The sequence below is a fragment of the Ceratina calcarata genome, unplaced genomic scaffold (assembly GCF_001652005.2).
Source record: "Ceratina calcarata isolate Rehan_Ccalc_2016 unplaced genomic scaffold, ASM165200v1 scaffold78.2, whole genome shotgun sequence".
Taxonomy (NCBI): Eukaryota; Metazoa; Arthropoda; class Insecta; order Hymenoptera; family Apidae; genus Ceratina; species Ceratina calcarata.
The window spans coordinates 2113072-2124788 of NW_017179105.1; the positions used below are offsets into that span (position 1 = coordinate 2113072).

The window sequence follows — 11717 nt, forward strand, 5'->3', positions numbered from 1 at the left end:
TCCGGGATTTGAACCCGGGACCTCTCGCACCCTAAGCGAGAATCATACCCCTAGACCAACGAGCCTCGTTACAGAATCTTTTGTTCATGGAACGTTATCAATTGTAACAGCGATTCCGACCAATGCATTATCACTTATTGTTTTATGATAATTTTCCTCGTTGCACAGTACTGTGCGTGCAAGATGGCGGAACGGAGCCAGCAAGATTTTAACAGGAGCGCGTTGACAGTGCGATGTGGGCGGGTAATAATCGTTGCAATCATTTCTCTTGGCGTCTACGTCTTCTCGACGGAGACCCAAAGAATCGATATCACGAGTTGTTATCAGGCGTGTTTCATCGGAACGTAGGCTAGGTACACGGGACAACGAGCGGAAAAGATCCCGGCGGGTTTGGTGGGTGTCGTAGGCGACGATTGCACGAGTTTAGATCTATCCTACAACGAGCTGACCTCGATCACCGCTGTCAAACAGTACCAGAGGCTGCAGGAGCTCGTGCTCGACAATAACAAACTGCGAGACTTGAAAACGTTGCCTCATATACCGAGCTTGACTACTCTTAGTCTGAACAACAACAAGGTTTGTCGGTCCATTACTGGAATCCACGATTTTCTGAATTAAAATCGTCACCTAAAAGACAGAAATCGATTCTCTGACACTAGACGAACGCTAAGTTTCATGGATCGCGCAGGATAAATATTGTCTGACTGATTTCTTTTTAATCTGTATTGTTTTCTAACAGTCTGTTATTTGCATGTGCCCTCTGTTTGTGTCAGCTTATCAGGTTTATCACGGATTCGAGTACAGCTGCATACAAAAAAGCACGTGTACTATTCGATTCAGTGCAAGAGTTTTAAATAATGTAATTCCACTTGGAATTTGGAAAATTGATTCCTTATTTAAAAACCTCGGAAAGATTTGAAGCGAGTATCGTTATCTTATGAGGAAAGAGATTTATTATATTGTCGCTTCCTTCAAATCTCATCAAACGCTTTATTTATAGCCACATCGTGAAATCATTCTCATCTTCGTTACGAGTACTTCCTGTTTTTCAATTTCATTGGGAAAAATGTATACAACTGCATCACGTCGTTGCATGAATTTGACTTCCCTTCGTTTATAAACGTTTTCAAATATCGACAACCTTTTAAATATTATCACGTGCGTCATGAATATTAATTGCAAGAGAATAACGAGGGCGCTAACAATAGCTGTATCGCCTGTTTCTCAGCACTCCGACTCAGTTCTTTAATAAGCCGATAAAACCGTAGAGTAAGAAGGAAAATAAGTCGTTCGCCTTGGGCTTAACTGTATCGTAAATGCATCCGGAAAGTTTTCAACTTGCAAGCATTGAGATTCTGATCGCGTACGCGTTTGGCGTCTTATGTCATTGGGAATTCGCGACTCGATGACGATCAATATGCCGTTCACCTCGTACCTTCATCCTTCCCAATAAACCCGATGATGTAATCCACTTGTATATATCCCGAGTGTAGTTTAAAATGCAGACGTTGAACTCTGAATTCCTTCAATTGGTAAGAATTATCTTGGGCAATCTCAAGAATTTTTATCAATGAAATCTATAGATAACTACATCTTGATTAATATTCGTTATTTATTCCTTGACGCGTTCAAATGAACTCGAGGTTGATTTCAATCATCTCAATCAATTTTTCTCAATGAAAAATTGTTTAGATAAGCGACATAGACGGCGCGTTAAAAAGGATAGCGGAGTGTTGTCCAAAAGTGGTTTACGTGAGCCTGCTAGGTAATCCAGGATGTCCTGATCAATTGACGAATCCGACGTCGACCGACGAGGAGGACTACGACCGTTACAGGCTGTACGCGATCTACACGTTACCTTCGACGTTACGGTTCTTGGACTCGCGTCCCGTCACGGAACAAGAGCGGAAGGACGCGGAAAGGCGAGGCAAATTCTCGAGGACCGTGAAACTGGTCCCGGAATTTTCATCGAAGGTCGCGCCGAACCCTGCAGAGGAGTTCGATGACATATTCTTTAACATTAACTACACGCCTCTGCCTAGGTCCCTTCGAGATCCACTTGATCACAAAGGTACCGTTTCGTACTTAGTTTAATGTACTCGATCTTTAGACTACGGATTTTTTCAACGAAGTACTTATGGCATAAAAGGTGGTTTAAGTATTACAATTGCATTTTTTATCAAATCCGGAGTCTATCGATCTTTCTCTAAATGATTTTTCATGAGACAGCGGAAATTGTGCAGCCAGAAGTTAAGTTGATCTTAAGATCTTATCCATCTGCTTTGTTCTGATTCAGGAGCGTTTGGGAAATGTAAGTACCGATACTCTGGGAAGAACTCGGAGGGGAACCGATTTATCTCGAATAACGATCTGTGAATCGGACGTGAATGTATGACAGCGATCAGGCCCGTAGAGATGCACAAGTCTTTCACCGTCGATCGACCGAGAAATCTTATCTACGTGCCTGATCACTCGTTTCTTTGATAGATTAATTCTTTTTTTTTATACACCTACGTCGAATAAAGGTATTCAGTCAAAACGATTAAACGTACAAAATCCTTTTTTATTATATCACGTACACTGAGAGTGACACGTTATAAATAAATGTACGGCTCTCTCTTTCTCTCTCTCTGTTTCGTTATCGATCCGATCGCGATGAAACGGAAGCGATCGTGAACGGAAACAGGCGAGACGCGCGTGTCCTGAATTCCAGCGCTTCCCTGCCGTCGTTTCGTTATTAATTTAAGTAATATTTATTGGTCCTTAAACGTACACAATCGCGACAGGATTCAATTCTCTTCGACAAAACACACAGCTACATCCGATCCTTTACATTTCTAATCAGCGAGTTCCCATAATCAATCGACGTCGACACGCGTTTCACGTTCCACGTCGAAGGCAGTTTAACAGTTTATTAACCCTGTATCTAGGAAGAGCCTTACGTACACGATTCTCAGTTAATCGGGCACTCGGCTATTGTAATAATTAATTAAGTACAATTACCGCCAGCCTTCTTAGTCGACGGACGTACCAACGTTCACTTCGTTAAAACTTGTTTGAATATTGACAATAGATCGATGCGACGTTTCGTGGCTCGCCGTTCGTTGTATAATCCTACTCAACTGTATAAATATAACATTTTTACGAATATACTTTTGTCTCACGGGAACCGGTCATATTTAATCTCTTAAATACACCGTTCCATCCGATCTGACGATGCGAGAAATCAATGTGCACACACTGGAAGCATCTTTCTCTCCAACAATGGAGCGTCCCCAATGTAACCCGTGTTCCCAACCTCCCCCGTTGATTCGATGATGAATAAAATATATTTGTCAAAATATAGATCTCGTCTGGTTCGAATTTACATAAAGGAATTCGATGGAGTTTCGAAGGTTGGAACAAGGCTCTGTCTTCGCTTCAGCCACGAGGAGAGCTAATAGTCGATAATTATGTCGTCGCGCGTTTTGGACGGATGCCCGTTTCGAAATTTTGCCCCTGCTGATAAAATATTGCACGAGTTTTGCGCGTCGATGTTCCGTCGATCATCCGGTTAGGACCTTCGCTTTATAAGAAGACCACAAGGAGAAAACGAAAATGAGAACTTAATAGACGAGGAAATCATACAAAAAAATCATATATCTCTCATACAGTAATTATAAAAAAATGTAAGGTAATTTCTACGGAGTCGAAAGCAAAACTATGGATTAATACTAGCTAAGGATTAAACCGAGCATGCAGTAATCTTAGAATTACGACCAAGATCCGACAGCTTGGAACTGTTTCGAAGGCTCCATGTCACTTCCGGTAGAATTTTACAGTCCTGGATCCGGAATGTGCCCTAGAAACGGGCTAAGCCAGCCCCAAAGGCACTGTTCTCCCTTTCGAAAGTCGATGTTCGAAATTCTCTTCGACCTCTCAAGTTATGCTAGGAAGCGTTTCGAGCTTCGTTCACGAAAATCGTCTTTAGGACGAATTGTTCTTCCCGTGATTATGCAGGTTTGGCCTAAGGGTGACAGCACCCTCCACCCAGAAATTCGGTCTTTCGAGCATGCTCTGCCAGAGCGATAGTTCACGGCCAGTCGCGTCCATCCAGTCCACCGGCTTGCCATAATGTTTCCCTACAACAATTTCGTTCGTTCGCAATTTAAATCGATCGTAAGTTCAGATTTAATTCTCAGAAAACTCTTTCTCGTGTTCCAATTTGATCTCCCGGCTTTGGAATATTTACCTGTGCCAAGATTGAAGCGAACGCCACCCAAGAATTCGTTGCTGGCGATACGATCGTGGTCCCAGACAGTTAATTCCAGGCCACGTTCGGCCAATTCCTGCAGACTCACGTCCTTGTAAACGAAAGTGTGGTTCCACACTGGCGAACCACCAGATCTGCGAACCACTCCAGTCTTTTGTTTCCCCGAGCGACCCTTGTCAGGCAGTAGATAACTGAAAGCATTGAAAATCACATTTAAACATCGATGATAAATTAATTATTGATCTGTTTCGCGTACCTTTTACAGAACGGATCGCAGGTTCCCGAGTTCTTTGCCCTCGTTTGCAAATTTCTAGCTTCCTTCACGAGTACGTGTAACGATCCGCGACTCCAGTTTTTCTTCGATTTCGACACACCTCTGTCAGATCCGATCTCTCGGTCCCGTTCCTGTTGCGTCGGATCCGGTGGGACGAATTTCAAACCCACGATCACCTCGCCCTTATAAGCAATCGGATCGTCGAACGGTTCCGTCTAGAATTCAATTCGCTCTCTTTAATTATAATTTCAGGAAGAAGAAAATTCATTACCTGTTTAAAAACATTACAGAATTTAATTGAAAATTTCTTATAGAACATTTGGTATCTTGCTTAAAAAACACATCGATTTTGACAACTTCATACCATAAATAAGTACTAGTATTGTGAAAACAGTAAAGAGGTGTCTAATTCCGCATGCAGATTCATCGCAAAACAATGCGTGAAGTCTCGTCGCTGGTTCAAAACAGCGTTTCGAATTTCTTTCATGCCGTCGCTAAAACCTCGAATCGTGCAATATCAGTTTTCTGCGTCGATCAACGTTATCAAATGCAAATGAAAACAAATAAAACGAGGCTTCAATTAAATTTACTGAGACTTACTTTCTCCTCCTGTTCTCATCGCGCTTTTACAACTAGAACGATTTTCGTCATACTTAAACTGCGGATTCGATGCGTTCGTAGAAAAATCGGTTGGCCACAAAATATATAGACTGCGTATAAAAATGTACAGAATATGAAAAGCAGTGCACGTTGCGATACTTGCTAAAGAAAATTCTACAGTCTAAAATGCATTTTTATTTAGCATAAAAATTCGCAGTCGTATTCGTATTTTTAAACAAGCCGATGAACTTACTCGTTCTTGGAGGGGATACCACTTGGGCGTGGGATCGTCGAAGATTTTGTTCTCCAACGGCATTCGAACCTCGCCGAGGAAATCGTTCCTGCCGAACATGTCCGAATGCCAGACGGTCAGCCAAAGGGTTCGGGTCTCCAGTCCGCTGAGGCTCATGTGGAACTGAAATATCGCGGTGGCGAAACAAGCTCTAACTCTCATGCAGGAACGAGGGTAAACAGGCAAAACGTTCTTACGCGTTTCTCTGCAAAATTACCTTCAGCGTCTCGTTGAACTCAGGATTCAGCGTGTGCTTCTTCACCTTCGTTTTTCGTTTCCCGCTCTTCGACTTGTCAGGCAACAAATACACCTTCACGTATCTGGTAGAACAATTTACAGGTCAGAGATGAGACCTATTTCTCTTTTAAAATATGAATCGGCTGTTTTTTTTTTTTTTTTTTAATAGGAAAGCAAATAAATCGGAAGAACTGAGCGATCTTAGGCACATATATCTGTAGGAAATAAAATGTACTAACGTGTAGATAGCTCCTACAAATTGGCAATAACTAGTCGTGAGTAAGAGAACGATTAGTATGTTGGGAGATCTTTAGTGTTCGATTACGTTCATCGGATAAATCATTCTTGCGTAATGAGTCACGGGTTTACTTACGGGTCGGACCGTTTGCGCTTTACGTCAACCGGCGCTAGATTCTTGCATTTCGTTACGTGAACTTCGAACATCAGGTGTTTGTAGTCGTACTGCAACGAGAACTCGACTTCGCCGGTGACGACGACCGAGCGACAGCACCGTCCCTCGCCTGCACCGCTATAAACCGACGCCATCGAATCCGATCGAGCCTGAAACGTTTGCAATTTACATTTAAAAAAGTATTACAAGATGAATGACACATTACATCGTACGAGCTTCTAATTGCGAGATCGTATTTGTATCTATACGTTAAGTACTCACTCCAAGGCTTGATAGAGATGCACGCGTGGCGAGATGACCAGAATGCAGTCCGGAATCCATGTCATCCACGTCGATCACTGTACTGGATCCTGATCGCGATCCAGCGCCTATGATCGGAGTGCTACACGCTTCTGACAGACTGCTTCCGTCATCTGAAACACGAACAGAGCGACACGTCATTGAAGTTATCTCTTCGAGATTATATTTTTCTCTGGAAGGGACAAACAAATCGAAGTACAAAGTGAATTGAATCTGATAAGCAATGATAATTGCTAGAAGCAACACTAACTCGTCGCATCCTCAGGATTATCCCGTCTCTTTTTCCTAAGCCGACACTTGGGAAACAACTCGGAAAAGTCGTTCTGCTCGTCGAGCCTCTCGAGCTTGGGCCTCGACATTTCCGGAAGGGAATCCTCGTCGCTTTCAGATTCCTTTTTAGAATTCTTTTTAGAAAGCCTGGGCAGGCCATTCATCACTCGTTTAATTCCCCCCAGGCCGATGCTCGATGTGAACGTTTTATCGGAATCCGTAGAACTGATCGTTGATACGCTTCTCTGTAAATCCTTTGATTCCAACAGCGAACAGCCGTCAGCTTCGTTTTTCAACGAGTAGTTGGACGCAACGCGTTTCATCTCTATCCGTTCGAGATCACTTTGCGAGATGTTCTCGACAGGCTCATCGGAATTTTTTCTATTCGGGTAACAAGGCATAGAGCAGCACTCGAGGAAGAAGTTCGAAGCTATTTTGCCGATCGCCCAGGATCGATTCGGCCTGTTGAACGTGGAGTAACCCTTTGTCATTTTACTACGCGCTTCTTCCTCCTTGGAACCGTTTCTTGCAACACTTTCTTCTCCGCTCCGAAAGGGGCGAGCGGAAGCACGCTCGTTTCACCTCGATGATCACGGACAGGGACTTTGGCACGAGCCGATCTTTTATGAAAATTTACTCGTACCGATTGTTCTTCACCTCGCTTCCCGTTAATTACGGAACGGCTCTCGCTTTCATGTCCGTCCGAACAATTAATTCCTGTGGGTGAACTTCCGACGGGTGTTTTACAAAATTGTTCTACGCAAACTGGAGCGAACCATTTCTGATACTGACGGGTTTGTGACTGGTTTCTGATAGTGCGTCGAGGGGAACGATAAAACTGATTTTTGCTTCCTGTCCTCCGGTAGGGGGGCTTTCACGTCCAAGGTTTTAGAAACAGGAATCGCGATAAGAGATATTCAAATTGTATTAAATAGAATAAGAAAATTCACTGGTCACTTAATTCCATTATTAATCCTGCAAACATTTTCATTTACATTTCGCCTGATACTTAAATTTGTCAATAATTCAAGGATGAATTCATTTAATGATTTCCATCAGAAATTCCTACGCGACACGTTTTTGACGCATCCTACGTGGTACTTATCGATTCACTCTGTGCAATTGTGCACTGCATCGGACTAGAAAGTTCAGCATTCTGCTTAATTGACAACATCGACTGTGTCAAGAGAAACGTTCTGCAAACACGTTTTGCCTTATTCCTGAATTCGATGTTTCTCGCCTTATCCTCAGGCTTACAAAGTTACAACCGTTAAATCCTTCGCGGCTTGTCACACTTTCTTTACTTCGTGATTAACGCTCCAGTCTAATTGAAACATAGCACATTTGCGTTTCCCAAGGTAACGAACGAACAGTTTTTCTGAGCAGCGAGAAATATTTGAAACCGTAGATTTACGCTTGTAATTATTACGACTCGTTTTTATCTGATATGGTTAAAAGCAAAATTGGTATAAATTGACTAAAAAATATTATATAAAGTATTACGCAAGAGCCTGTATAATCGTTTGAGCTATTTATGGGAATGGTATTGAGAAATTCATGGTGGACGTAATAACGTGAAATTGCAGTGCAATTTAAATCTGACACAGCGTAGTTCCACGGTAATGCGCACTGAAACGGGTTGAGAAAAAAGAAACCCGAGCGAAGGAAGAAGATTAGGTCTGGTCGTCGGGTAAGTACCGTTTTCTTGATCACGCAAAAAGGTGACACGCATTTCAAAAGCCCTCGGCGACGTCCATTCGACTTTCCAACGCATTCAATGGCTCACTGCCATTGACAATGAACCATCATTTTATTGCAATTATTACAATCGATTTGCGATTCTCATTAATTCATCGGATTTTCCTATTCTTAATAGAAGAATAAACGAGTTTGAAATTTTTCGCTTGTTTCTCGAGTTTCCAAGCCTGACACACTAGCAGCGAAAAAAAGAACAGTTTGGAAACGAAGGAGAAGGCACAACAGTTGCGTGCAATGCACAACGCGTACCGTGAAACGTGTACGGCATTATAATGATACGGAAAACGATGGTATAACATTCTCTACAGACCTGTTACTATTTACCAATGGGAAACGAAGGCGATTCGTCAAAGTCAATTCGTTCTTACTAAATTTTTAAGATATTTTATTATACAGGATTCAGAGAGTTCATTCATAGAACAAAGAATTCTGAACTTTCCGCATGAATCGAGAATGAAAATTCAATGAAAAATACACACGGCGTTATGTTACCACATATTATTTACTAGTTCTACTGTAGAGTAGAATTTGCAATCGGTTACGACACGCGGCTCGTACTCGATACCAAGACCGGTCGTGTACGTTCGTTTCCCCGTGACACCGAAATATGTACTCTTCAACTTTTTTCCGCTCGTAAACGGAGAACGTAGTTACACGCGCGCGAAACGCACGCTGCGTTGCTGGAACGCGTGGAATTACGCTCGCGAGCTGAAAGGATCGGCGCGATTCGACACACCGAGCCGATACACTCCCTCCCATAATAACACGGCTGGTATATCCTCAGAAATTAATTCGCTCTTGACAAATAGACGATTCAAGTAAAGATCTCCGTGCAAAATGAGATATTTATGCTGTCGTTTTAAATGATGAACATTTCTTTTGTTATTTAATTATTTTTGCAGATTCCATTTTCTTATAAAATTCACTGTTTGATAATTGATTATGTTTATCGCAGGAATGAATTTATGGAATTACTATTGTCATTTAATAAAATTTAAAGATATTCTTTTATATCAGACGTTTGTATTCGATTTGATTAAACGTGACAGTGAGAATGGAATCGTTATAGAACGGACTGTACTTGTCCAAGGGTGCAACCATTACTATCAGGCTCGTACAAGGCTGTTACATCCTGTTTTTGTTGCTTGATTTTTTGTCAACGAACGATGAGATGTCTATTCTCGGCCTCTGAATCGTATGGTACGATTCGCTATGAAATCGGTAATGATCAAGGCTGTTCGAAGACGAACAAGTTTTTGATTGCACGGAATTCCACAGGAATTCATAAACGTAAAATAACATATAATAACTAAAACATGTAAATATATCCACTGAATTCATTGCGCAGTTCTGACCAGAATTCCTCATAGATCAATTAAATACTGATTTGAATTTCCTAAACGAGTCGATTGCCAATAGCTATTCGGGTCGATGAATTCATAGCTTGGTACCTGAATTCCCGCGATTCCGTTTCATCGAGCCTGGCGCGAATGTACAAATCACCTTCGCAAACGGGTTAGACTCGTAAACAGAATCGTAGAACCGCGAGAATCGGTGGAACGAGGCACGAGAAAGTGTATTGTCTTCGCGGGAAATGGCCCGTGTTTTAGTTCAGCAAACGGCATGTTAGAAATAAGATTAATTTCCACTTTTCCTCGACCGAGGAAATCTCACGGAGAGAGTTCATTGTGCCATCGCAGCTGACGCAATTTACGACGGTTTAATCTAATCTTAGAGCTTTCCAAAGCTGACAGATCTGCTTACAAATCTTATCTGTACGTAACAAAAGAATTACAAAATGTTCAGTACAATGGATGATATAAGATTAGCAGATCGCTGATTTTTATGCGATTAAAATATTTTTAATATTGAATTTTCTTTATCATTTAAAAATAGCAATGTGCATATCAAAAGTGAGATCACTTTTGATTATCTAAAATTACAGATAGATTAATTTCAATATTTATACTGTTAAACTTCGTACACAATAATTATAGAAAGCTGCAATCAGCGCAATTAATTAAGGGATCTCGAGCAACGCCGTCTCGGTTATTGATCCACGCGTGCCACAGGCGAGCAACAGGGAGTGGCTGTGAAGATGATTTCGTCAGAGCCTGTTCGAGAACGTTGCCAAATCGGCAATCAAACAATTTTAGAAAACCGACGACGAAACCCAATGGTTTGGACATAATCAGAATCGTTCCAAAACCGATCTCGGCTGCGATTTTCTACGTGACGCGAATTCAGATTGACTGGAGGAACGATTCGCGTGACGCAGCCTCTGAATTGGAATTGGAAGCGACGCGAACAGTTTCCTGTTCAAAACTCGAGCGACCCGAAGAAGTTTATCGCGAGATCGGAATGCGTTGCACGTCAAATCTACGCGTACGTACCGTTTCATAGATCATAGATATGCTTATTAGAGGCGTTGTTTTTCTACTGTAACGTTTGAACATTCAGAAGAATTTAATTGTACGATAGATAATATGTCTCCAGAATATAAAAGTCATTTTTTTAACAACGAAGTACAATTGCCTTTGGCGTGAGACATGCTCATAATCAATCATCGTTACGTGTCATTCGAAAAAAACGTGTCTTGCCATGCAAACTAGAACGATATCGACTAGAAAGTGGCGTGAAAAGTAGAATTTCAAGTGTCACAGCAGCGACAGGTAACGGTTGGAGAGAAAAAAAATAAGGGACAGACAGTGAAATCCGACAGTACGCATACGCGGGTCAGAAAACGTTATACCGGTTTATCGATTGTCGTGGGTACGCGGAGCAGAGGTGGGTCCGAAAATAAGGGAAATCTCGTAGTACGCAATGGTTACACTACAGTAAATCACGGTACATTAATAAATCCATTTCAACAAAGTGCATTTAGAAAATGCTAGTTTCCTCAATTCGAGAAATTCATTCTTACTTTCTGTGTCAATGCCAGTTGAATTTGTAGGCAAATATGTGCGTCGTTTGAACTGAGGATTTTTATATCGATTTAATTGCGTCTCATGATTCTGCAATATGCTCCGTGTTCAGAGTGCACTATCATATTAATTCCACGAAGGATTAGCGATAAGATATCCGACGGTTTTGTCGAAACATTTACAATTTTACGCAATTGTTGACCAAACCGGGAGTCGATTAATCAACGAAGCGGCGCACGAGTGGGTAATTAAGGATGTATAGAATATACACTTAAAGAATGCTAGCATGTTGAATTTGTTATTATAGATTCGCTTTTTGGAATATATTTCGATATTTTTCGATATTTTGAGAAAAAAAAATTTTCGATTTTTCCGATATTTTTCCAAGGGGTACCCCT

At 41.6% G+C, this 11717-nt stretch overlaps 2 protein-coding genes across 5 annotated transcripts in view; one reads left to right on the forward strand and one right to left on the reverse strand.

Annotated features, from left to right (window-relative positions):
• Nucleotides 1-86: 86 nt before the first annotated feature.
• Nucleotides 87-2542, forward strand: LOC108630716 (leucine-rich melanocyte differentiation-associated protein). Its single transcript, XM_018034161.2, has 4 exons — nt 87-243; nt 349-576; nt 1693-2071; nt 2297-2542. The coding sequence occupies exons 1-4, from the start codon at nt 145-147 to the stop codon at nt 2374-2376; spliced, it is 786 nt and encodes a 261-aa protein (XP_017889650.1). The 5' UTR covers nt 87-144; the 3' UTR covers nt 2377-2542.
• A 1046-nt stretch (nt 2543-3588) lies between these two features.
• Nucleotides 3589-11717, reverse strand: part of LOC108630715 (uncharacterized) — a 35038-nt gene continuing 26909 nt past the window's right edge. For 2 of the 4 annotated variants that reach the window (XM_026818267.1, XM_018034158.2), the window contains 8 exons: nt 6329-6480; nt 6029-6216; nt 5895-5924; nt 5636-5738; nt 5380-5541; nt 4509-4741; nt 4232-4443; nt 3589-4121 (listed from right to left, as the gene is read on the reverse strand). In XM_026818267.1, the coding sequence (XP_026674068.1) occupies nt 3967-4121; nt 4232-4443; nt 4509-4741; nt 5380-5541; nt 5636-5738; nt 5895-5924; nt 6029-6216; nt 6329-6480 (1235 nt within the window). In that variant the 3' untranslated portion in view covers nt 3589-3966. The remainder of the gene's footprint in view (nt 4122-4231; nt 4444-4508; nt 4742-5379; nt 5542-5635; nt 5739-5894; nt 5925-6028; nt 6217-6328; nt 6481-11717) is intronic. The other 2 variants (XM_018034160.2, XM_026818268.1) reach the window with 2 other exon arrangements.